Raw genomic sequence first — 27,897 nt, 5'->3', positions numbered from 1 at the left:
TATTTTTCATCTTTTATTACTAACGCTATACCTATACAACATATTTACAATAAATTAACAAAAACTGGATTTAAAAATGCAGCTAATGTTCCTGTTGTGGTACCAACCACTTGCGACGTGATAAAAGCCAACTCTTTTTTGTCGCCTGCCAATCTGTAATTGAAAAAATATATTAAATGCTACACACTTTCTCGATGCAATAAGTACAATATACACATGCACCATGCACTCTTTTTAATATCATAAGTACTTATACTAAATTTACAATCAAGATGCAGTAGAAATAAACAAACCAAGACACCTTAAATGCTACTAGGAGTAGGAGCACTCCCGAATCATAATTTACAAGTTATAAACTTTGGAAATCATGATTTGGGATTGACAATGTATATACATTGTAAATTATGATTCAGGAGTGCTCCTAGTAGCATTTAAGGAATCGGTACAAAGTTTCGGCTCCAATGCTATGTAAATGGGATTCATTTTTTTCGAATCTTGAGAAAACTAATAAATATTTTTGAAAAATTTAAACGCAGAATGAAAGATTACGTTCTTACCGAGGGTCGAGAGTCCCTGAAAACTTTTATATTGTTTATTTTAATAAGTTACAGGGGTGAAAAATCTAAGGGAAAATGTAGTGTGATTTTTAATTTAAAATATCTCATTCAAATGAATTTTTTTTTTATTCTAAGGGACTTTTGGCCCTCGATAATAATTTAGTCTTTGATTCTGCGTTTAAATTTTTTAAAAATATTTATTAGTTTTTTCAGGATTCGAGAAAAAAGGACACCATGTCCGTGGTGATAATTTCCAAATCGAACATTCGCTATCTTTGTCATACAATGCACTGAGTCAATTAGAATATGGTGACATGACAGTCTGTCTACATTCGTTACACTGCCAAAGAAATCCAATGCAAAAGAATGTTCAGAACATCGAACAATATCTTTAATGAGCCATCTACTAAAGACATTTCTAAAAATCATCCACAACCAAGTTTATCAAAAGTTAGAGTCAGATATTAGTAATACACAGATGGGGTTCAGAAAAGGGCTAGGTACTCGAGAAGCTCTCTTCGGTTTGAATGTTCTTACACAAAGATGCCTAGACGTTAATCAAGAAGTTCATGCATGTTTTATCGATTTTGAAAAAGCGTTTGACAGAATACTTACGCCTCGATAGGCTAAGAGACATTCTTGAAAGAAAAGACATAGATAATAAAGATCTGCGAATAATTCTCAACTTATATTGGAATCAGAAAGCTAACATCAAAATAGAAAATGAGATATCAAAAGCAATAGAAATACGTAGAGGAGTAAGACAGGGATGCATCTTGTCACCACTGCTATTTAATGTATATAGTGAAAGCATCTGTCAGGAAGCCCTTTTGCAAGCAAATGAAGGAATCATAATCAATGAAGAAGTTGTAAATAATATTCGATACGCAGACGACACTGTACTAGTTGCAAGAACAGTGGAAGAATTACAAAAATTACTTACAAACATAAATATTGTTTGCAACAATTATGGCATAAACATTAATATCAAAAAAACCAAGTATAATATGGTCTTCAGTAAAATCATGACACAACCAGCACATATTAGTATAAACGGCATTCAAATTGAAAAAGTATCAAGTTACAAATACTTGGGAACTTTAATAAACGAAACTGGAGACCAAAACAATGAAATAAAAAGACGTATCGAAATTGCCAGAGCCACCTTCATAAAGATGAGAAAATTCTTCTGCAACAGAGATATAAGCATCCCTCTACGATTAAGAATGCTAAAAGGCTACGTATTTAACACGCTATTATACGGTGTAGAGACCAACATAAAAAATATTGAAAGTTTCGAGATGTGGTGTTACCGTCGAATGCTGAAGATAAGTTGGGTTGAAAGAATCACAAATCTTGAAGTAATACGAAGGATAGGAAGAGACCCAGAACTTTTGTTAACGATAAAATGAAGAAAACTCGAGTATTTGGGTCACCTGATGAGAGGTCATAAATATGCATTACTTCAAAATATAATGCAAGGAAAAATAGAAGGAAAACGGAATCCAGGCCGTAGAAGAATGTCATGGATGCGGAATTCGAGAGAGTGGTTTGGCTGCATCACTAATGAACTTTTTAGGTCAGCTGTAAACAAAGTCAGGGTAGCCTTGATGATTTCCAATCTCCGATAGGAGTGGCACAAGAAGAAGAAGACATGACAGTGACAATTTTAAATATTTGACATGGCATCGAAAATATTTTGAGTTGTTCATTAAATAATATTGATTGTGTATTTGATAAATAATTGATTTAAGACGTGAACTTAATAAAAAGTTATTTATTGTTTATTATTTTTGGAATATCTAAGCAGAGAATACACCAGGATATATTCTGTGATCCAAGTATTTTGTTGTTAAAGTTGTTCAAAATTGTAAGCGTTCCATAGTAACAATACATTATTAAAACATCACTTTATCACTTGAAAAAAATTGTAATTATTTTTGTCGCCTGACAATTTGTAATTGAAAAAAATATACAGTGCGCTGGAATAAGTGTTACTCCCCCTTATTAACTTATTTATTTTTAACACATAAGCAAAACGCTCGGACAGGTCGATTTTTAAAATAATCATAGTATGTATATTATAGCATACATGTTTCGAACTTTTCGCGATCCCTTTTCAGGTGACAGCCCCAACTTTGATTTTTTTAAATGGGAAAGTACATCATTTGACACCTCATTTAAAAGCCTTTGAAATACTGATTACGAAAATGTATAACACTTTAATCCTTTTTAAGGGCGTATGCGCAAATTTCGTTCGAATTATTTTTAAACGCATTTATTTTTTCGAATCCTGAGAAAACTAATAAATATTTTTGAAAAATTTTAACGCATTAAAAATGAAAGATTACATTAATATCGAGAGCTGAAAGTCCCTTAGAATAAACAAAAAGTTTCTTTTGAATGATATATTTGAAATTAAAAATCAGACTAAATTTTCTATTTTTTTCACTTTTGCGACTTATTAAAATAATCATTATAGAAGTTCTCAGGGACTTTCCACCCTCGATAACACTGTAATATTTCATTCTGCGTTTAAATTTTTCAAAAATACTTATTAGCTTTCTCAGGATTCGAAAAAAAAATAAATGCATTTAAAAATACAGTGGAACCTCGATAAGTCGGATTAATCGGAACCGCGGCCGATCCGGGTTATCGAAAATCCGGGTAGCCGGAGAATATGCTAAAAATTAATAAAATAATGTATACTTACATGTAAACTCCAGTATAATTGCGAAAACATGAAATACATATATTATGGACAATACATCTAAATTACGTACAGTTGTTTACTTACAGTATTGTTCATTTCTTGGTAAAAAAACTCAGTCAAACTGGAAAAATGTTTGTTTTGTCTGATGAAAACCGGTCCGAGTTAGCCGGACTTCCGGGTTATCGGGGGCCGACTTATCAGGGTTGCACTGTAATTCGAACGAAATTTTGAGCCTACTGTCTTAAAAAGGATTGAAGTGTTATACATTTTTGTAATCAGTATTTCAAAAACAAAAGCTATTAAATGAGGTGCCACGTGATGTACTTTCCCATTTAAAAAAATCATAATTGCGGCTGTCATCTGAAGAGGGATCGCGTAAAGTTCGAAACATTGATGCTATAATATACTATGATTATTTTAAAGATCGACCTGTCCGAGCGTTTTGCTTATGTGCTAAAAATAAATAAGTTAATAAGGGGGGGAACACTTATTTCAGCGCACTGTATATTTAAAGCTACGCACCTAACTTTTAAAACATTGTACAAAGATTCCAACAAGAAATTATTACCAATTTATCATTTATAAACAAGGAGTTTCACAAGATTAAATAAGGAAAAAAACAAAACACCACAAGCAATCCTAAGACGCTCACTAGAAGGGATTAAAGATGTCAATAATACCATAATGTAAATGGCTTATTAGAAAAAATTGAAAAAAAATAGGAGAATAGTACAGTTACATTCAAAGCAAACAATAAAATGAGATCTATTCTGCCCAAAACTTAACCTAACAACACACAACAGAGAATAAAGAACTGAATCTATAAAATATCCTGTGACTGTACCAATTTCTCTGTTGGTAAACTGCAAGACTACTAGGTGTCAGGATAAACAAGCATGAAAAATACATTAAAAACAGAGTCTAAAAGAAGAAGTCAGCAACAAGAATATAGGTTACCAACATTGCCGGTTAATAGAAATTTAAAGACATAACATATCCATGTAACAAGTAGGTTCAAGCTGTACGTACACTCTTTTCAGCATCTATGTCAAATTAAAGCAGGTACTGGAAAATTTTAGTACACACCAATACAAGTTTTTTTCAACTGATACAACTACTGTTGATTGTTGATCAGTGATTACTTCCAACTACGTCATACGTGTGTCAACAATCGCGTCTACCATTGCCTTATCAAAATAACTTTGACTATTAGTACTTACAGACCCTTTTTAAAAAATTTTTAATTATGATAATGTTATCTACGTTATTATGCATATATGTTCCAATTTGTTTTGATTTTATTGATTGGAATTTGTGTATTATCGCCTTGGATAATCTTTGAATTCATTTATGTGCATAAATAAATTATTACTAGAAAAGGCAACAAATAATTAATACATTGGGAAGACCCAATGAATATAATAAACCCAACAAAACAAGTAAGAGTATGACAAGCTTGCATAATGGAACCAGTAGCGTACTGATAGATCAGCGGGCGCTGGTTATAATAAAAACAACACTCGCTCTCCCAATAAAAACACACATTGTATATCAAAATTTTTTAATAAACATTAAAAATATAAATCAACATATAAAAACTCAAGCTAATTTAAAACAGTAAAATAATATTAATCCGTTAATCCTATTGTTTTTCATACTGACATGGCTGATCACTTTACTCCAGCCGTTTTTATACCTAAATAATGAAACTGGAAAATTTTCTACATCTAAGGCCTGGGTCCCGCGTACCAAAAAAAGTTTATTAACAGCAAGCTGGTAGCTTAACGGAGTTAATAGCTTAACGGAGTCTATTCGGACAAACTTTGATATATGGGAACACTGGAACAGGGGAAGTTTTAATTGTGGAACGTGATTTTAACTGTGGGACTTGTCATCCTAACACGTTTATGATTGTGAAAATTAGCAAGTTGTTTTTAAGTTCATTCAATAGCAAACTTTATACAATATATGAAAAAATGTTTGTCCAACAAATATGTTAGGCATTTTAATAAGTCCGACACGTAGAACATGTCAAATGGCAGGAATTGTGTTGATGATAGATAGCAAGATAGCAGTCTGATTTCTGCTTTAATAAGTTAAAGGGGTGAAAATAAAAAGAGAAAATTGTGTGTAATTTTTAATTTCAAATATCTCATTCAAAAGAAACTTTTTATTTATTCTAAGGGACTTTCGGCCCTCGGTAATAAGCTGGCGGTAATAAGATAGCCGGTAGTATCCAATAGACGCCGTACAGCGTGTATTGGAAACCATAGCCTTAGGTCTTAGCTCTTGGATATTTCATATTTCAAACTGTAACTGTACTGATTAAACTTACTAACTGCAGTGACTGCTTCCACACATGAAGGGCGAAAGTTCTGATACGTACCTGTAAGTTCGGTTTTCCTCATTTTTGTCTATATTTAGAATTTAAGTTCAGTTATTTTATAAGAATTACCTAAAAGTAGGTAAAAGCTGAAGATTGAAGGTGATATAAATACGAATAAAAGGAGCATCATACGTCTAATTTATTGTCTTGGTATTATTTTTATAACCTCTTGTATAAAACTCACATTGAATATCTCAATTTCCAAATTTCTACAACTTTGTAGTTTACAACAACTATTCATGGATCGTGCTGATATAAACACAAGTGTTTGGGTTAGTATAGGTACCTACAGGCGGTTATTCTTTAAACACGTGTTGAAACCAGGGCTTCGTCTTAAGCAGGTAAAAAGAGTACAGAACCTGACAAAAGCGTTCCCTATGTTTCTTAATAAATTTTGTTTTCAAATTTTTTGATAAATAGGTATTAGGTATTCGTTTTTATTTATAAGTAACTACACAAAAATAAAAATTTATTAAGCAGTTACATTTCCTAGTGTGTACTTGTGTAGTTCAAAAGAGTATTAGAGAGTATTATACATAAAATTATTAGAGAGGGCCCCTGCGAGGCCCGGGCCCTGGTTCCGCGGAACCCGCGGTACCATGCTCAGTACGCCACTGAATCCAACTCTTTTTGTGTGCTAGTTCAGTATCACTCAACATTCTGCATGCACTGTGGTCTCTATTTGTAGGTATATTTTGTTTAATTTCGGCTGAGGAATATTTTGACAAATATACAATTAATTCATCCAAAACAATATCCCTGGTGGAATATTTCGTTACTCTGTGTCGTTGAGCAATAGCCAATAAAATCTACACGTTCATAGATTTAAGATTTTCTGCTATATCATCTCGCCACTGGAGTTGAGAAGGTCGTCCACGTGGTTTTCGTCCAGTTAAGACTTTTTCCCATACTGGCCTTATTATCCTTCATCCGAATGCCCATTGGAGTCTTCTGGACTTTATTTCCTTTATTATGTTAGTGTCTCGATATAGTTTTTCGAGCTCTTTGTTAGTTCTTATCCTGTATTGTTCTGTTGTTCCATCAAGCAAAGGCCCAAACATCTGTGTAAGGTTCATGTAAGATCTATGCAGATTATATAAAGCAGAAACCTCGAACTCCATCCTAGACAATCATGTCCTAAATATACTTCATTCATTCCAATTTGACAAAATTTTACTTGAGAAAACTTCCCCTAATATATTTATCTGTCTAATAATTTTATTTTTTTGTGGTTCTTCCATCCATCGGATTGGAAACATTTCGTTATACATTATACTGTTTGTTGCTTTCCGTTTCACTCACCACTTCTGTAATAGCTATCCTAGATACTTCAAACCATTACTTGGTCGATCTACGTTGACCAATTATCTTTCCCTACTCCCAAAAATGGAGTATCCTACCTGTACGTACTACGGATCATCCAAAAAACGCACCTATTAGGTACCTAGTATAGAACAAAATGTACTTACTTTGGTAAACTCAACATTTGCGTTACTGCCAAAACTGACGCCACAAATATGTAAATATACAGTATGATCATGTACTGATAGTCATGCGGAAACCACACTGGAAGATGATGTCGTGGTTGTGCATTACAGAATAGGAACAAAGGACCCATGACAAAGCTTCTAAGGGCTGCGGCCAACACTACCCAAAGAGCAGATCTTTTCTAAAAACAGGTAAATATTTTACACTAAATTTATATACATATTTGGTAAAGGTACTTACAGTTTCTATTGCTCGTCCGAAGAATCTTCCTGCTAGATTAAAAACATCTGAGCCTAAGTATGTTACTGTGGGGACAAAATATTTGCCTGAAATAAACACAAAAATTATCATATCCAGCCATGAATTGCAGGCATTTGGAGGACAAGACAAGAGGGAGTAAAACTAGGCGGAGAAATAATCAACAATATCAAATACGGTGACGATACAGCCATTCTTGTAGAAAATTTAGAAGATCTCCAGACAGTAAATCTAATCAGTGAAGTAAGTTATCGGAAACGTTTTAAAATCAATGTTTCAAAGACAAAGTGGATGACATTAATACAGATTAAGGTCTGCTTTCTCTTAATGGAGAGGAAATAGAACGGGTAAACAATTTGAAATACCTTGGCAGCTAGTTAAAGATAAATTGTGACTCTGATGAAGAGATAATAACCAGGATCGAAATAACACGTAAGCCTTTTGTGACCTGGAAACCAGTAATAGGCTTTTATGTAACAAAAACCTGTCGATGAATATTCTTAAGAAGGTTCTGAAGTGTTATGTGTGGTCTATCCTTCTTCTTCTTCTTGATGTGCCTATCCGTGACGAATGTTGGCGATCATCATGGCAATCTTCACTTTATCTGCAGCAACGCGGAAAAGCTGCACAGATGTTGTGTTGAACCAGGTTCTGAGGTTCTTTAACCAGGATGTTCTTTTTTTCCTGAACCTCGCTTTCCAAATATGTTTCCTTGCAGGATGGCTTGTAAGAGGGCATATCTGGATTCATTTCGCATAATGTGTCCAAAGTGTTCCAAATTTCGAGATTTAATGGTGGTTAATACTTCTGGGTTCTTCCCCATTCTTCTAAGAACCTCCTCATTTGTGATCCGATCAGTCAATGGGATTTTAAGAATTCTCCGATATAGCCACATCTCAAATGCTTCCAATTTTCGGCACATATCCTCGTTCAAGGTCCATGATTCTACATTATAAAAAAGACAGAGAATACGTAACATCTCAGCCTTCTTACTTTTATACCAAGAGAAAGGCCTCTTGAAAGGGCTCTTGAAAACGCCCCCATACGGTTGAAGATTGATCTAACTTTTCCGATGCGCGCTCTTATTTCTTGGTTGTTGGTCCATTCTTCATTTATTATGGTGCCGAGGTAGTTGTAGTGCCTCACTCTTTCTACAGGGGTTTGGTTGATATAGAGTTGACCTTCTGTTACCTTTTCTTACTGACGATCATAAGCTTTGTTTTCTTTACGATTATATTGAGTCCATATTGTTGACTGTAATACGTGATTTTGTCCATGAGGACTTGTAGGTCTTCTAGATTGTCCGCAAATACTATGGTGTCATCTGCATACCTGATATTATTTAGCCGGTACCCGTTTAGTAGAATACCTTTTTCAGTTTCGTGCAAAACTTGGATAAATATTCTTTCAGAGTAAAGATTGAAAATTAGGGGGGACAAAATGCAGCCTTGCCTCACTCCACGCATGATTTTGACATATTCGGTAAGTTCACCGTCAACTCTGAGGTTTGCAGTCTGATTCCTGTAAAGGTTTCTAATTATTTTCAGCTCTTGGTTGTTAATTCCTGCTTCTTTTAGTATTTGCATTATCTTGGCGTGGTGTACTCGATCAAACGCCTTCTAGTAATCAACCAGACATGCGTATACGTCGCAATTTACGTCTCTGCATCTCTGGAATAAGACTTGTATTGAAAACAAAGCCTCTCTCGTACCAACAGCTTATATGAACCCGAACTGGTTGGGCGAAATTTGACTTTCACATAGCTTCTATGTAAAGAAGTACTTTCATAGTAAATTCTCGTATGGATTACCTTTAGGAACAATTTTAGGAGATGACTCATCAGGCTTATCGTACGATATTCTTCGAACTTTTTGGCTCCTGGTTTGGTATTTGTCCAGAGTTGTATATGTTGTTGAATATCCCTGTGATTATTGCTATTGATTCGTTGTCCATCAGTTTGAGCAGTTCTGCTTGTATATTATCGGGACCTGCTGCTTTGCCATCCTTTAGCTGTGTTATGGCAGAATAAACTTCCTGCAGTAATATTCTTGGTCCATCATTTACCTCTTCTTCTAGCTCGAAAGTGTTATCTCTTTGGTCTTCAAATAGTTTTTCTAGATATTCTTTCCACGTTCTAATTTTGCTCTGTTTATCTAAGATGATGTTTCCGTCAAAATCAGTTAGATTTCCTCTCTGTCTCCGTCTTAGTCCACCTGAGAATTCTTTAACTTTCCTATGTACATTGTGACTATCGTATCACATCGTGATATCGTGATGGTCTATCCTATCGATTAGATAATTAGAAAGCATTCAAATTGGATGAATTCAGAAAGTCTGCTCATAAACATCATAAAGAGAAGAAAAACAGAATACATTAGCCATATAGTTAAAGGGCTCAAATACCATCTACTTCGCCTTATAATCCAACGAAAAGTGGAGGGAAGAAGATAAATTGGTAGAAAGAAACTTTCATGGCTGCATAAGAGTAGACAATGGTGTGGTTCCACGGTAGAAGAATTATTTCGCGTAGCAGCCGATAGAGAAAGGTTTTAGGAAATTGTAAATACGATGACGGCCACCATCTGAATACGGACACAGCATCTAAAGAAGAAGAATTAGGACAAGAACTCTCAAGACACTCAAGACAGCTATGGAAACCAACTAAGTGTGAGATTGGTGTTAGCTGTTTAAATCTCTATAGATATAAAATCTCATTTTTCACTAATAAGTCGACAATTTTTTACCTTCCTTCAAATATGTCTACTACAAAACCCCTTTTGTCCATTATTTATCTTTTATACTCTCTCAAATATATAAGTATAATACTTACTGTACCACAGATTTTTTGTATCCTTGGTATACCCCTCAGACACCACTAGATTCGTAATATTGGCATGCCCTATTCCCGTAGTACCTGTTGTTATGACAAGAGCTAATAACATGGGCCAAATTCTGTAGGCAGCTTCATAGAATTCTTTCAAAGTATGACTTGAAGTATTGGTTTTGTCTGTTGGTTCGTCTTTCCAATAAAAATTGATCACTAAAATAAAAAAGAGATTAACTTATTCCTAATAATAATTTTGTTACAAGGGTTACCAAAGTATGCCCCAAAAGTATGCTCCAAGGGTAGGTACCTATGTGCATCTCAATCTCAAAACGATTTTGATTTGGTGGAATTTAAACAATAGAACCAACAAGTAGCAGTGACTGGAAAAGAAAGAGGTCTTTTAGATTGATTAATATAGATTGAAGAAGTTAATAAAAAATACTAAACGGAAACAAAACTCATTTTTCACTCGTCCATGTGTTCCTCTCCAAAATACACAATGAAGATCGAAAATCAGGCTCTACAAAACTATTATCAGACCAATAGCGAAGATATTTGGACCTATGAACGAAATCGGAGTATGGAGATCCGGCTACAACCATGAGCTCTACCAACATCTAACTCAGAATTTGTTAAATTTCAGACACCACGTCGATGGACTGGTCATGTAATGAGATGGAGACCGAAAGATTGCTGAAAAGAGCCCATAGTTTGGAGGGAGACAAGGCTTTATTTCGGATGCATTGGAGAGAGATAGAAATTATTATACATATTCAACAATGTTACTATTACTATGCTATCCTGGCGAACTGAGTCCCGTTGAACTAAAATGATCTCAAATGAATTAGACAAGGCGAAAACGGCGGGTTCGAAGGGAAAAATATTCCCATGAGATTTTTTTGCATAATCACATTCGTGAGACATCCCAGAATCAGGTTCAAGAAGTCGCCTACGTGAAAAGTGGGCCAATTTTTTTTTAACAATTTTTTTTTAATCAAATTGCAAGAATCAGTATTTTTGGCCCGAACAATTTTTTTTTTAATTTTTTGGACCATTCTAGACAATAAAGGTCTCTTATAATTTTTCTCTAAAGTTGATCATTTTCGACTTATAAGCAATTTAAAATTGAAAGAAATGAAAAATGGCGATTTTCAAGGCTTAATAACTCGGTTAAAAGTTATTATTATGAAAGTCAATATATGACTAAATCAAAGTTTAAAGCCCCCCCTATAAGATCCTGAAGAAATTTTTGTCATTATTTTATTACTAAGCTGTTATTTTTAAGTAATAATAATAAGCGCCATGAACGTGTGCGGCAAATGTAAATGCTGAGTGCGAGAGAGAAGCCATTCCAGCAGTCCAATTGGGCATCTTACTCGCACTCACATTTATAGCCGAGTCAATACGATCTAACCGCTCATTGTTATTCAGTAAAAATAACAGCTTAGTAGTAAATTAATGACACAGATTTCTGCAGGATCATGTAGCGGCGACTTTAAACTTTGATTTAGTCACTTTCTGACATTCATAATAATAATTTTTAACCGAGTTATTAAGTCTTAAAATTGGCCATTTTCGCGTTTTTCAAATTTTAAATTGCTTATAACTCGAAAAAAATCAACTTAAGTGAAAAATTATAAGAGACCTTTTTTGTCCAGAATTGTCCAAAAAATCTAAAAAAAATTAGTGCGGGCCAAAAATATTGATTTTTGCAATTTGATTAAAAAAATTGTTAAAAAAAATTGGCCCACTTTACACGTGGACGACTTCTTGAACCTTATTCTGGGATGTCTCACGAATGTGATTATGCAAAAATATCTCATGGGAATATTTTTCCCAACGAACCCGCCGTTTCCGCCTTGTCTAAATGGATATTTCGCGGGATTTAATTCAATAGTTAAACTTAAAAATTTTCATTAACCACTAAATGATTTATATCCAAAATTTTATGTGACATTTGGCAAAAGCTTGGAACATAAAACTTGGAACCTCGATATGATAATAGAAGAAACGATAGGACCAGTTATAATTTCTTTAGGAACAATCTGCTTGATTATGGTTATGATCCTGATGGTAATGAAAATCACAATTATAAATAATCTCTATATTTGACGTGCCTGCTTTCAAGCCGTTTTTCTAGATAATTTATTTTTATTAGAAAAAAAACTATTTTATTTATTAGTCTATTTTGTTGCACTATTTTTTTCAATATAGAGATCACCTCCTTAAACCCTTTTTAGGAGGAAAATTTCTCCCTTTCGCTTTAGCCCGTATTCTAAGTTTTATTGATGGTTGACTATTCATTCTCTAATAGATCTACTTTGTAGCATTTCAAAAATCTGCTATCATGTTTTATTTTAAACCCGCCCTATAAACAATTATTCCTTTTATTTTGTGTTGGTAATATCATTCATTTAAAAAATTTTTAAACTTTGTTTAATATTGTTGAAGTTTTTGGTTACACCCTGTATACATATCTCCTCTAATCTATTTATTTTATACGTAGTATATAATCCACTTGCGTAAACAAAAAGTCGATAGTTCTTCCACAAATTTTAAGATACCCTTGAAGGACTGTGTCTGATTGGACTTTTATGACAGAATGCGGTTTTACGCGCGATTTTTCTCGTTGTGAACCGATGAGGAGAAAGAGAATCAGTCCGGTTTGAGAATTGGAATCTCATATGAATGTCACCCCAATTGGTACCCGTAAGTAAAGATATATTTCCAGTAAGTACCCAGTAGTGAACCAGAAATTTTTCAAACGGCGTCCGAATTTTTTTTCAAATAGTAGAAAGGTCCCCTAGTCAGTGTAAGTATTCTTTGTTTATTTGGTAATGGTAGTTAGTTCTTCTCCAACCCCCTCCCATTCCTTAAGACGAATTCACGACCTGCTCACCGCACAACAAACTGATGCGCCGTTCGCCTCATTTCGACCCCCAGTATCCATGTAGTTACTTATATCCCTGACCCCATCTGAGCAAACATTTTAAAACGTTTCAACTGGCGCCCAACGTGGGGATTGATTCCTTTTGTTTTGACCTCCTTTAGGCCCCATTTGTACGCTTCAACTTAGGTTATGATGTGGAGTAGTTCTAGCTGACTCATAAACAATATGTTCTGGGAAAGACCAGATGGGAGTAGGACTAGACCTGTATGACGGTCAGGAGGAGAGGTATCTGGAGAAAATGAAAATAGATGAGGAAAAATGCCTTGATACGACACTTACCTGGAGAATATTGCATAACATAGCAAAGGAAACATGTAAACAGCATTATGATTGTGCCGCAGATGAAATATATAAGTGCCACAGTCGTCGGACTGGGAGTCAGGCTCAAGCATATAATTTGAAGGACTGCGCTGAACATGGCAGATATGGAGCTGCCGTACATGCTAACTTTTATATATTTGGTTGGAAATCTCGACATAAAGGCCATATTGGTGACGCTGTACAACGGATGAAAGACTGAAATGATAAAGAAAATATTAAAAAATTTAGAGTGTATAAATATGCAGTTTTTTGAAAAATAATGTTTCGTTTTAAAATTTATTTTGTAGGTACTTACTAGTGATAATGGCAATGACGGTGATTGATGTTCCAAAAAATAGTTTTTGCCCTAAAAATACATCAATCTATATAATAAACTAAATAATAAAAGGCATTCGATAATCTAAAAAAGAGGCTGATATATTTTTTCAGTAATTGGTCTTATAGGACAAGGATCTATAAATAGATGTAGTTTGAGTTTGTTTTCTGAGTCAGTTACAGGCTAGGTTGTCTCTTTTTGAGTATTGTCCTTCTAATGACCTTATATACAATAGAGAGAAGAAAACCATTGTTGAGTGCTGTTTGTTTAATAATTTAAGTTTCTTTATTATAATTGTTATTATAACAACGCAAAATTACGCCTTGTTCGAGCGTTAATATTATTTCTTAGACCATCAAAAAAGCAGATTCAAAACGTATAATGGCATTTGAAATTTGGGTCTACCGGAGAATGTTGCGCATACCATGGACCGCACATCGCACAAATAATTCAATATTAGCCTAACTTAACATAAAAACTAGGCTCACCACAACTATTAACCAAAATATGCTGCGATATTTTGGACATATAACTAAAGAAGAGAAGGCATGGAACGAATGATAGTTGAAGGCAACATAGAGGGCAGAAGATCCAGAGGAAGATCTCCATTACGATGGTCGGACCAAATAAGGGACATGACTGCTTACTCGTTCTCCGAAGCAAAACAACACACGCAGGAGAGAGAGAATTGGACAGAAATAGTCAAACAACTTACATGACGCCACTACATCCTTACGAAGGAGAAAAGATAGAGGAGGATTATAATTGTAGTGGAACATATAATAGGCATATTAAGAAGTATATGGACATACCATTGAATGGCTGCCATCTTTGTTAAAAGAGATGATTAGATGATGTAAGTATCATATGATCGGTTTGAGTAGGTTTTCTGAAAATTTTAGTTAGTATACAAAGCATCTACTACATGGCATGGAGGCCTCTTCCTCCTCCTAAGTGCCTTCTCTATTGAGGTTGGCGACCAATATAGCAAATTTTTTTCTGTTGATGAATTAAGTTATTCCCTGTTGTGTGGGTCCAATCTCTGATATTTCTGAGCCAGGATTTTTTCTTTCTTCATATACCCCTTTTACCTTCGATTTTGCCCTCTAATATTACCTGGAGCTGCTCAAATTCCCTATGGCGCATTATGTGTCCTAGATATGACGTCTTTCTTATTTTCATTGTATTGACCAGATAAGGACGCGTGTTTATTATTTCCAGTACTTCTTCATTCGTAGTTCTGCTGGTCCAGCTTATTCTTAACATTCCGCGGTACATCCACATTTCGAAATAATTCAGTTTGTTGACGTCATACTGTTTTAACGTCCAGGTCTCACAGCCATATAGTAATAGAGACCACACATAACACTTTAGTGTTCTCAATCTTATTGTGACTGATAGCTTGGGGTTACAGAGCATTTTACGCATGTTCATGAAACCAGACCTTGCTATTTCAATGCGTCTTCTAATTTCTTTTGACTGGTCTAGCTCTAGCTGACTATTTAGCTCTCTGCTCAGGTATATGAAGCTTTGGGAGCTCTGAAGGATGATACCATTTATTTGTATGTTGGGTGTAATTTATTCATGGGGGTTCTTGTGGAATACCATGATTTTGGTTTTGGAAAAGTTAATGTCCAAGCCAAGCTCGTGACTTTCTTTTCTGATAATATGTTGATCAATATTTTTAGTTGGACACCTAGATGGCGACAATTAGGTCGTACCTGGGAGACAGCAGCTAAAGAAAAAGAAAATAATTGCATCATGTTTACCAGGTTATAGGCCTGTGAAAAATTAGCCACACATTTTTCACGTTCCCCACGTAGTAATTCTCTATCAAATAAAAATGTATAAAACTAAAAATATACACCCTTCAGGTACTCTAGTATATAAAATACAACAATAAATCTTTATAGACATCAAGATAATGCTGGCAGAAAGACAAGCAATCTGGATAACGATGTAGCAGGCAGAGCCTATTTTACTTCAAATCAGGTCCGAGGCACTACACAATTTTCGGACCCCTAAATATGATTAATTAATAATAAGAATAACTTTTTTAAATGAATTAATTATTTAATAGAAATATAGCTGCACCAGAAATTTACGTTTTTATTAACAATAAATAAAATTTACATTTAAACAATTAAACATTGTTTAAATACAGTGTGTCGCATTTAAGATGAAGCCAGCTCTATATTTCCGCTATCAAAATAAATACAGATTTGAAGTTTTGCACAGTCATACAGGTTGAAGGTTCACATCATTTAAGATACTAAACTGAAATTTTAATTTTAATCGCGGTCTGTAGGCACACGCGGCACAACAGGGTAAATTTTCTATATTTTACTTCAAGTTAGAGATATCGGAAAAAGTTATTTAAAAAAGTACTTCCAAATTTTATTCTAGCCCCACATACCGAATTGCATGACAAAATTCGCACAGATGCATCTCGGGCCAGCCAATTTTAAGTTTTAGGATCCTGAGTACAAATAATGAAAATACTAAAAGTGCGAATTTAGTCATAAAATTTGGTATGTGGGGTTGGAATAATTTGGAACCACTTTTTCAAATATGTACTTAACTTTTTTTGATATCTCTAACGCGAAGCAAACTATCAAAAATTTACTCTTACTGTTTGTGGATTTGTAGCAGGCTACGTTTAAAATTTAAATTTCAGCTGAGTATCTTAAAAAATGTAAACCATCAACCTGTACGACTGTGCAAAACTTCAAATCTGTATTTATTTTGATAACCAAAACATCGAGCTGATGTGACACTTACGTAATATAATATATATATATATATATATATATATATATATATATATATATATATATATATATATATATATATATATATGATTATTAATATGTAGTGACTGTTAATAATACAAAAAGAATAATTTTGGGGAATGCAGTCAATGTGTTTTGGGCTGATTAGAAGTGAAACACTTTGAACTTTTGTCGAGCTTTCGGACAATTTATTTCCTTTATCAAGACAATCTAAAAATACAAATGTTTAAATTTAGATGAAAACTAGAAAAATAAAAACTTACTGCTCGTGGTTTACAAAATAACTAACATAATTATAAAAACATAAAAATTCTTTCTAAAAAATATAAATTATATATATATATATATATATATATATATATATATATATATATATATATATATATATATATATATATATATATATATATATATAAAAATATAATAATATATATATATATATATATATATATTATTTAAATTTCCTTTCATTTCTTCATTGTTCCTTTTCTTCTAAATAACTTTTTTCCATTAATTTTACAATTTGTCCTGCTGTACTACTTCTCTTGTATCTCTCATGTTGAATAACTGTTCTATTGATATTTTTCCAGTTATTATATGCATCGAAAGTTAGAACAATATTTTTTATGGAAAGCAGTTTACAAACGTAACAATAAATAGGGCTACGTTTAGGACTGTATACTAACCACTCACGAAGAATTTTTCCCCATTAGCTTTCCTTTAACAAAAATCGCACTTTGCAAATGAATGGTTTTTTATCCAGTTCTGTAACACATTCACTAATTTTATCAACATATTTATTGGACCGATTATTTATAAAATATTGTTGAATTTCCTGATATAAATGTTTTGGCCAATCCCCTATATGGCTTGGAAAAGAGTTATTGACATTGTCGTTTTCTATAGATCTATTTGTGACAGATGAAGTCGCTTGGAAATCAACAGTGGAGTCATCATTAATCATTTTCTGTTGGTAAAATGAAAGAATTTTGAAAAAATTTTATTGCAATAAAAAATTGTTTTGATGATCTTTCCGGGCCCTATTAAAATGCGGGCCCGAGGCAGGTGCCTCACGGGCCTAGTGGTAAAATAGGCCCTGGTAGCAGGGGTGGGCAAACTTTTTTTAGTAAGGGAAACAAAATGTTTTTGGTCTATTACCGACGGCCGCAATATTTTTTGTTACCTTAACATGTTCGAATTTTTAATTCTTTACTAATTTTGTTTAAAGGGGAGGGGGTTCATAGTTTGAAACTATGGTATAATTATTTTATTTTTAAATTAAATAAACATATTCGGTACAATCCAAAGAATATTAAAAAAAATTTCAAGACTAAATATTGAAAAATAAGTTAACGGTGGCAAATTTTTACAGACACCTCAAAAAAAAAAGGATTTTGCAGTAGACATCAACAAAAAACTCAAAAATATTATATTAGCTTATGAGTTTATCGAGGTAACGCTGTCAAATTTTTTTAGTTTTAATGATTTTTGAGTTTTTGATATCACTCATAAGTCAAAATAAGAAAGTTTTTTGTAAAAAAGGGGTGCAAAACAAATTTATTTATTATTGTTAAAGAAAAAATATCTCGACAGCATTACCTCACGAAATGTCTAAAAAAATCTATAAAAAATTTCAGGTGGATCTATCAAGTAGCTTTTGAGTTGCAATGTCAACCGCCTTTGAAAAAAGCAGTTTTGAGAAAAACGCGTTTAAAGTTTTGACAACTTTTATTTTCAATTTCTCTTTTGTCTGTCAAATCGTAAAGTGATGAACACCTAAATATGTTTTTGAATCGTTTTGTATGTTTTTATTTTTATAACGGTTTCCGAAGTGGAAATCTAAACGTCAAATATTTTTAATTTCAAACTTAAATTGTGGTTTATTTTCTGGTTGAATGTAGACTGGTATCGAATGAATTTGAACTGAAAAATTATTTCTTAGAAGTGGCAATGAAAAATATATCTTCAAAATCTTTGAAACAATTTTCAAATTCCGTCAGCAAATTACAAAGTTTCTCTTCATAAATTTTAAACTTATTTTATCCTACATTATTTAATGATTTAAATGACGAAAATGACGAATTCTTCCTTTTTTGTATGATCAATGAATAGTTTGAGTTTCATTTTGAGTTCAAAACTTATAAATTTAGCTAATTTGTCGCAGTTTTCCATTTCTAAAAATAAAGCAATTTCCTACCCTAATTCACAACATATTTTAAGAACCTTTTCTAAACTTAACCATCGAATATGATTGTGGTATAAGACATCAGTATGTTCTGTTTCTATAACTCTTCCAAAAATGCTATGAATGCACGATGATTTATTCCTCTTGAACGAATAAAACCAAAAATATTAGCTATAATTGAAATGATGTTTACTTGCAAAACATTTTTGCACAATACCTGCTGATGGATTATGCAGTGACAAAATAATAAATAATGTTCTGGAGATTGTTCATGAATTTAAGTTTACAATATTTGCTCCTCTTTTTGGTGCTCCATCAGGTGTTACACTTACTAGGTGATTACGAGTTAGTTTAAAAATTTCCAAACAGTTTCTGACTACTTCAAAAATATCGTCTCCATCTGTTGAAATTTCATGGATTTCATTGAGAGAGCCGAAAAAACTGTGCCGGAAACCCAAAATAATTGCCCGCGTTGTTTTGAAAATTTGCGCAAAAATCACCCGCTGCGAAAGTGTTAATAGCTGTATTATCTATATTTAATTAATAATATGTATTAGCAATAATTAAAAAATCTTGATTACGAGTTAGTTTAAAAATTTCCAAACAGTTTCTGACTACTTCAAAAATATCGTCTCCATCTGTTGAAATTTCATGGATTTCATTGAGAGAGCCGAAAAAACTGTGCCGGAAACCCAAAATAATTGCCCGCGTTGTTTTGAAAATTTGCGCAAAAATCACCCGCTGCGAAAGTGTTAATAGCTGTATTATCTATATTTAATTAATAATATGTATTAGCAATAATTAAAAAATCTTTAAATGAAAATAATTCACTTTTTTTCGCGGGCCGCAAAAAAATGTCTAAAGGGCCGCATGCGGCCCGCGGGCCGCACTTTGCCCCCCACTGCAATATAGGAATAGTAAACTATAATCCAGGTCTGTATTTCATCTTTACCAAATTTGAAAAAGCTTTTCGTATCATGGATTCATTTGAAGAGATTATGGAGATGCATTTAGCTGAGGGCACGATTGCCCCAACCTTGAGTATGATTGCGTAGCCTCTACTCAACTTATATGTATTAAGTAAAGGACTGTGAGTTGTGAGCATTGAATCTGTTCTCGGCGCAATCGTGCCCATAGGTTGCAGAACCCTTTATCAAGAATTGAAGAAAATCTTCTGTGTAAAAGGTATATTTACTTAAAACCCCAATAAAGGGCTACATTAAAAAACAGGAGGTATATCTTGTTTAAATTTCACCCATCGCCAGGGTTTAATATATAACACGCCAATGTAAGACTTTTGGTCGGCGTTTTAAGGGTTTTAACCCATGTATTTTTGGTGGCTTAGCATGTAGAGCTTACTTAGAACACTGATGATGCTCTCTTTAGAGCGAAAACGTTCTGTTTTTTAATGTAGCCCTTTATTGGGGTTTTAAATAAATATACCTTTTAGACAGAAGATTTTCTTCAATTTTTGTACTTAATTAATGGTATACAGCCAGTTACAGGAAATTTTTCCTTATGGACTTTATCAAGACTGGATTATAATAGCAGGTAACATCAGCGGAAACGTCCCCTACTTAAGGTAAATAAAAATAGGTACCTACTATTTTTCTTTTTCTACTTACACGAATCTGTATTGACTTTAACCAACGCTGTAAAAATCCCAAAGAGGGCACTGATGGATCCCAAGGTGATGAGATACCTTGTCTTAATGCCTATCCTATACGCAAATTTTGCTGATAAAATTGATGCTATTAGCTGGGGAAACCCCTGACTTATTGAACTCACTGAAACGAACATTCTTTGGAGGTCTGTCTTGTTTTTTAGATCTACTTCATCAGAGTTTATATCTCTCAATTTGTACATCCAATACTGAAAGAGGTGAAAATTAATTAATTCGTAAAAGATATTCTTTCAATTTAGACCATATTACTAACATTTTGCTGATGATCAGAGTTGATAATTTTGATAATCCAAACTTTAAAAAATACCTATGCTGTTCAGTTTTAAATATGCAAAAAGACCAAAAAAATTTACTGTCCATTTAATCCATCTAAGTTAAACTTATTTAAACTGCAGACTACGCAAGGATATTAAGTAGCATTACATATAATATAATAATAATAAATAATGAAATATGCACCATTTCAATATCAGATTTTGAGGATTAATTTCGAATGAGTTACTATATTTAGTCCCTTGTTCTATTTGTAACTTTCTTAAGAAAGAATTTCACTTAAATTGGCCGACAAAAAGGGATATGTACTCACATAATTTCAGATTGAGCTGTAGAAGGAATAGACTGATCGGTGACTCACTGTATATCACAATTTTTTTACGATGAAGGCTGGAGTAGCGAAGAGTACGAGTCCTAATTTTAGAAGAAATTGGTTTATTACACCAGTTAAATCTTGAACACCATATATATAGCACAAATTTTACTTATTAATTATTTTCTCTATTGGATGATACCGTTATAGGTGCGTTCTTTGCTATTCTATACTAATATTATGTTAAAAGGTAGACTACGATATCTTTGATCCTGCTATTGTGTAAATCCTTTAGCAAAATATCATACTTACGTCATTTGCTACAATGAAAAAGGAAATAGGTAACATTCCAGCCAAGCCAGTGAAGAAAAATAACAAATGAGCGATGAAGTACTTGTCAGGAGGTGCTACAAGATCGCTGAGTTTCCGCTGGGATTCATCTTGAGTATTTTCGGTGTCTGGATCAGATCTTTCGTCAGGACAAAGATAAACTACAAAAAACGATTACATTGAAATCTAAAACAAAATGGTGAAATGATAGAATTTCTTGAGCATTTATTAATTTGTTAAGTAGATATAAGCTAATGATAGAGACGATCTACACAATCTACAGTATATGGCAAGAAAACTAAAGGAGGAATATGAACAGTGGGTCTTGGAAATTAATGTGGAAAAATCTAAATACCTACCCATAGGAGCTGAGTTATCCAATCTCGAACTAGAGGATAATGAAGAAATCACATTCTGTAGTGAATACACGTACCTGGGAGTAATCTTCGATAGATCGGGAAAAGACGATGAGGAAATTAAAGAAAAAGGTAACACAAGCTAGAAGAACAATTGGCTGCCTAAATGGAATACTTGGAGCTCCAAAATAGGAATACAGCGAAAATACAATATCTATGAAACACTTATTAAAAGCAGCCTACTTTACGGAGCAGAAACTTGGAGAATAACCGAGAAGAACAGGAAAAAATTAGAAACTGTAGAAATTGATGTGTTTAGAAGATCGTTAGGTATATCCCGTAGGGAAAGAGTTCGAAATGAGGAAGTAAGACGACAAATTGGAATAGATGGTTACTTAACAACAGACATTGAGCGGAAACAGTTGATTTGGTATGGTCATGTTCAAAATGGAAGACACAAGATTTCCCAAAAAGATTATGCAGTGGGTACCACCAAACCGCAAAAAACGAGGAAGACCCAAAAAGTCATGGAAAGAAGAGGTAACCAAAGCAATGAGTACAAGTGATCTTACAGATGACCAACGGGATGATAGAAGGACGTGTGGAAGTTAGGCATTGGACAACGTCGAAAGACATTCTAAAACCGATACATACATACAGATATATATACAGGCGAAAACGGCGGGTTCAAAGGGAAAAATATTCCCATGAGATTTTTTTGCATAATCTCATTCGTGAGATATCCCAGAATAAGGTTCAAGAAGTCGCCCACGTAAAAAGTGGGCCAATTTTTTTTAACAATTTTTTTTTAATCAAATTGCAATAATCAATATTTTTGGCCCGAACAATTTTTTCTTTAATTTTTTGGACCATTCTGGACAAAAAAGGTCTCTTATAATTTTTCTCTAAAGTTGATCGTTTTCGACTTATAAGCAATTTAAAATTGAAAAAAACGAAAAATGGCGATTTTCAAGGCTTAATAACTCGGTTAAAAGTTATTATTATGAAAGTCAATATATAACTAAATCAAAGTTTAAAGCCCCCCCTACAAGATCCTGAAGAAATTTTTGCCATTATTTTATTACTAAGCTGTTATTTTTAAGTAATAATAATAAGCGCCATGCACGTGTGCGGCCGCTGTAAATTCTGAGTGCGAGAGAGAAGCCATTCCAGCAGTCCAATTGTGCATCTCACTCGCACTCACATTTACAGCGGCGTCAATACGATCTAACCGCTCATTGTTTTTAATTAAAAATAACAGCTTAGTAGTAAATTAATGACACAGATTTCTTCAGGATCATGTAGCGGCGACTTTAAACTTTGATTTAGTCACTTTCTGACTTTCATAATAATAATTTTTAACCGAGTTATTAAGTCCTAAAAATGGCCATTTACGCGTTTTTCAAATTTTAAATTGCTTATAACTCGAAAAAGATCAACTTTAGAGAAAAATTATAAAAGAGCTTTTTTGTCCAGAATGGTCCAAAAAACCTAAAAAAAATAGTCCGGGCCAGAAATATTGATTTTTGCAATTTGATTAAAAAAAATTGTTAAAAAAAAATTGGCCCACTTTTCACGTGGGCGACTTCTTGAACCTTATTCTGGGATGTCTCACGAATGTGATTATGCAAAAATATCTCATGGGAATATTTTTCCCAACGAGCCCGCCGTTTCCGCCTTGTCTAATAAGTCAAAAAAGGAAAAAAAATAAATTAGATCGAAAGGGAAGAGGAAAAACACAATGGAAAAGTTGAAAGGGGAAAATAAATGATAGAAATATTAATTCAAACCTTTCTCGAAATTTTATCCGTTTTCAATATCCAATTGTGTCTTCTCATATAAGGCGTACCTATTGCTGGATGGCCTGTTCTGTTTGAAGATTTATCTAAAACTTGCTTTTGAATTTCTGCTGCTATTCGTAATCTGTATGAAAAGATGTTTTTCCCTATTAACACGCTGAAAGGTTAGCCGCGATGAACAGAGCTAGAGGAACTGTATACCGAGCCAAGCATCAGTCGTTTCGTAAAAGCATAGAGAGTGAGATGGATGGGACACGTGATGAGAATGGAAAGGAAAGGTGATCCTAAAACGGGACTCAATCACGAAAAGAAGTAAAAATAATAAAAGTACAACCCAGACAAAGATGCGGTTTGACAGCGGTATATAAATAAATAACTTATTTCTAGGATAATCTATGACAATAACACTGACATTTCCATGATTTATCTCTCTTTTTCAGTCAAATTATTTGCAGGATGATAGATATTATTATATATTTCTGTTCACTCTTCTACACTATTTTTCAGTAATACTTAATTAATCAGAACGATCAAAAAGATAGCGAAAGATACCTAGATAAATTAAATTATACTACCTACTTACATTGTTGATTACATGTGTAGAAAAAAATAGAATACCATAAAAAAATTTAAATAAATTAGTTTACTTAATTATTACAGTTCCATTTGTGAAGTTTAAAAAATAATAATAGTTTGGATAAAAGATGGCGACTTTTTGTCTGCAGGATACTTGAAACGATTTCATACGTCAAAGAAAGAATTCTGTTTTCAAACAAACTTACAGGAAACTTTTTCTGTCACGACAAATTGCTGGCACTCACGAGTTTATGATACCAAAATATATAAATCTGACCAACAAATTTGCATTATGTCCATTCCCTTGATTTTGATAAATATACAGAGTCCATACTTTACCTGTTTCACCATTTAAATAATCACCATCCATATTATTTGAAGACTTTTTAAGACATTTCACTTAGTTTGCATGTAATCATTCAAATGTATTTTTAGATCAATGAACACTAGTTTAAATCATTGGGAAAGATAAACTGCAAATAAATTGTGCCATCTGCATTTGATAACCTTGGAAATGTTAGCACTTACTTTGTCTTTGTTACTTTGTTCGGAAAATAGTAATTGCATGGAGTATGGAGTATTGCATTACTGCAGGTCAGGACTGAGTAAGTAGCCAATTATTGTTAGAATTAAAAAATATTTGTTACAAATGTTGAATAAAGATATTACAATATACTGCAAGACATGAGAATATGTTCTACGGAACAAAACGGAACAATAAGTCAGTGGCGGCTCGTACCACTTTAAGAAGGTAGTGCCACAACTCGGGCAGCCGCCAAAATTTTTAGTGACGGATTCACGATATTGTCAAAAAAAGGTATACTGACAACAAAAACTAAAAAAAAAATATGCGCGGATACTTTTATCTTATGTACATATCTTAAGTTTATTGATCTGAGGTGCCAAGCAATTGTCCAACATTGATCAAAACAGTTCCGTAAATTAATTAATAATAAAAACCTCTTAACCTACCACCAGCATTTACTGCTGATAGTGCTTGAAAATTGACTAAATTACGATTTAGTCTCTATTTACCAATTTATAAAAATAATACTATTTCATTATTCACACACATACACAAATTTTTGTAATGTCACTTTTAAAGTTTACGATATATGAAGTTCATTCTTCTATTTTTTGGTTGCAAAGTTTTCAATGACTTTATAATTAAAATTATCAATACAATTTACAAAATGCTTTTCTGCAGATAGCATACCTAAAGCACTAGGTTTCGATGTAAACATCGAAAAACAGCGTTCTGCTTCAGATGTTGATATAGGAATGGTAACTAAAATACTTAAAAGTTTAATAGTTTCTTCAAATGTGCTTTTTAAACCTTCCCTCTACAATAAAACCGATAGCGAAACAGCCCCAGAGGTAGTACTTAATTCGTCTCGCTAATACAGTACCTACTTCTAATTCAGTTTTAAACCGAGTTTTGCTTAAAAATTAAAATTGTCTCCATGGTTCATTAAGAAATGATTCGGAGAACCGATGCTTATAAGCAGAAAACTTCTCCGACATAAATAAATTAGAAGCAACTAAATGTCCGGAGAAGGTAGACCTTTGAAAGATCTGGTACTTTGAATAATATGAACCTTTAAGTCGTTGTCTAATTCGGCGCTAAAATTGACCAGCTCCTTAAATATGCCTCTATTTTCTGAATTTTCTTTTTCGTCGTGACCTCTTAAAGCTAACTCGAAAGCTCCACAACACCTTATAACATTTGTAAAACCACCAAAAAATTTTTTAAAATACTAATCTTTATTGTCAGTTAATAAATTAAACTTAATAAATAATCAAAATATTATCAAAATACCCACGATCATGATGCACTAAACGTTTAATTATAAATACAAAAACTTTTTAACAGAAAATATACATAATAAAAGCGACAAACCAGCACGTAAAGAAACTCAAAATAAATAGACCTGGCTTCATACCCTCGTGCCTGGCACAGAGATTCTAATGTTAAGGTATACTAATAGTCCAATATAGCTCTTTCTCTGTCACTTACATATAATGCTCGTAAAATCTTTCTCTCTTTACTCGTGCCAGTACTGACTTCGGCGCGAAGGAGATTCTCCTGTCGAATGCTCTCCGCTGTCGGCAGGGATTGTATTGCGCCCATAGTTGCCATATTTTATATAATTTATGAAGATCAAAAGAAATACACACAAAAAAATTAATAGGAACTAAAAAGTTTTGAAGATAAAAAATATGTTTATGGATAGTTAGCAAGGTAGTGCCATGGCTCTATGGCACTACCTCACGGGCCGCCACTGCAATAAGTAAACAGATCCCAAATATTTAAAGGACAATCATAACATAATGCCGGATTGGTACTTTACACAAAAGTAGATAGATAACAGTTCAGAAACATCTTCAAGATAAAAGGTAGAGTTTTCAATCCTAATAGCAACATTAATAATATTGAAAAATATTAAAAATATTACTAAAAGATTTTTAAATTGAAACTTATTGGTCCATTTCCCTGGTGACACCTCCAAGGCTTCTACAATGTGCAAGCCAGATGGATGCTGAAGTGAAGACAAAAAGGAAGGAATATACACTATGCAATTCACAACCCCCGTCTGTAGCTTGGTAAAGTTCCAACGGAAAATGGACCTAGTTACTCTATAGGAGTAATACTCATATAAAATAAAAATAAAAATAAAAATGTATACCATTTTTATTCAGTTGCAATGCGAAGGCAAAACAATCTTATTTTTCACTTAGAATAGGGAGCGCAGTCCAGCACTTTGAATCGACGATTTTCGACTCTTATTGGAGTCATCATCGGAGAGGCGTAGGCCTGCTGCTATCTGCTCGAAGTGACCAACCATGAAAGTTTATCTCCACATTGCAACTGACGTGTATGGATTAGGTGACTAGCGTCATCTGGCAATTGAAAGGTAAAAAAAATGGTATACATTTTTATTTATCTTCAAGATAGTTTAAATGCTCTACAGAATTGGTCCAAGTTCAGAACCAAAAGGTCCAGAAACGAAGACGAAGATCTTCTGACGGACTTCTGCAACACAAATGAATTATTCTTTTTCCACACACTCACTATACGACACAATCAAAACATAGAGAATGCTAGTAATGAATAGGAAAACAGAGTAATGAAAATACGCAGAAGAATTACAGAAAACATAAGTGTAATGTATAGCATGTAAAGGCGTAACACTAAATAGAAAAAAGAATGCAACCATCAAATCAATAGAATGGTGGACACAAAAGTCGTTAAAATAGCAGGGAACAAGTCCCCAAGTGGTACAAGAAGTTGTAGAGAAGAAGTATCAGCCGAGCGCACAAGAAGATGGAGTGATCTAGTCCATCTAATTAAAAATATATGAGAAAATAAATAATTACCTGAACATTGGACAAAGAAGAAAATCGAGAGAGATATAAAAAGACACTCAAAGAAAAATCCAATAACATCAACCATTTTAGAAACCATCCTAGAGATGGAGAAATAGTTATTTAACCAAGGTAATATAAAATGATGCTTCCTGCTCCTACTCAATTTTTATGTCTAAAGGAAACAAAAGAAAAGAATAAAACAAGAAACTTAGAAATTATTTTTTCTTTACCTTTTTTGTCACTTTGGTCGTCCATCGTCACAAATAAATACTGTAGGGATTAACTAAATAATGTAAATCGTTTTGAAATGAGATACTTATGTATAAATCAGCGATTTGAATTTTTTAAGTGGATAGTGGATTTATCTAAACCTCACACGAGATTGCAATTGCAGATGTGGTCGT

At 33.3% G+C, this 27,897-nt stretch overlaps 1 protein-coding gene across 2 annotated transcripts; it reads right to left on the bottom strand.

Moving 5' to 3' along the window:
* Positions 1–27,888, bottom strand: LOC114325645 (equilibrative nucleoside transporter 3). Of its 2 annotated transcripts, none has more exons than XM_028273768.2 (9): positions 27,724–27,888; positions 21,376–21,554; positions 20,419–20,665; positions 13,796–13,846; positions 13,459–13,695; positions 10,233–10,442; positions 7,385–7,470; positions 7,126–7,325; positions 1–153 (listed from the first exon to the last, which is right to left on the bottom strand). In XM_028273768.2, exons 1-9 carry the CDS (start codon positions 27,746–27,748, stop codon positions 45–47), a joined length of 1,344 nt encoding a protein of 447 aa, XP_028129569.2. In that variant the 5' UTR covers positions 27,749–27,888; the 3' UTR covers positions 1–44. The 2 variants fall into 2 exon arrangements, with proteins under 2 accessions (XP_028129569.2, XP_028129564.2); XM_028273763.2 differs by lacking the exon at positions 27,724–27,888 and adding an exon at positions 24,464–24,629.
* Positions 27,889–27,897: the final 9 nt, after the last annotated feature.

Source organism: Diabrotica virgifera, chromosome 4 (genome assembly GCF_917563875.1).
Source record: "Diabrotica virgifera virgifera chromosome 4, PGI_DIABVI_V3a".
Taxonomy (NCBI): Eukaryota; Metazoa; Arthropoda; class Insecta; order Coleoptera; family Chrysomelidae; genus Diabrotica; species Diabrotica virgifera.
This window is presented reverse-complemented; position numbering and strand designations above follow the sequence as displayed.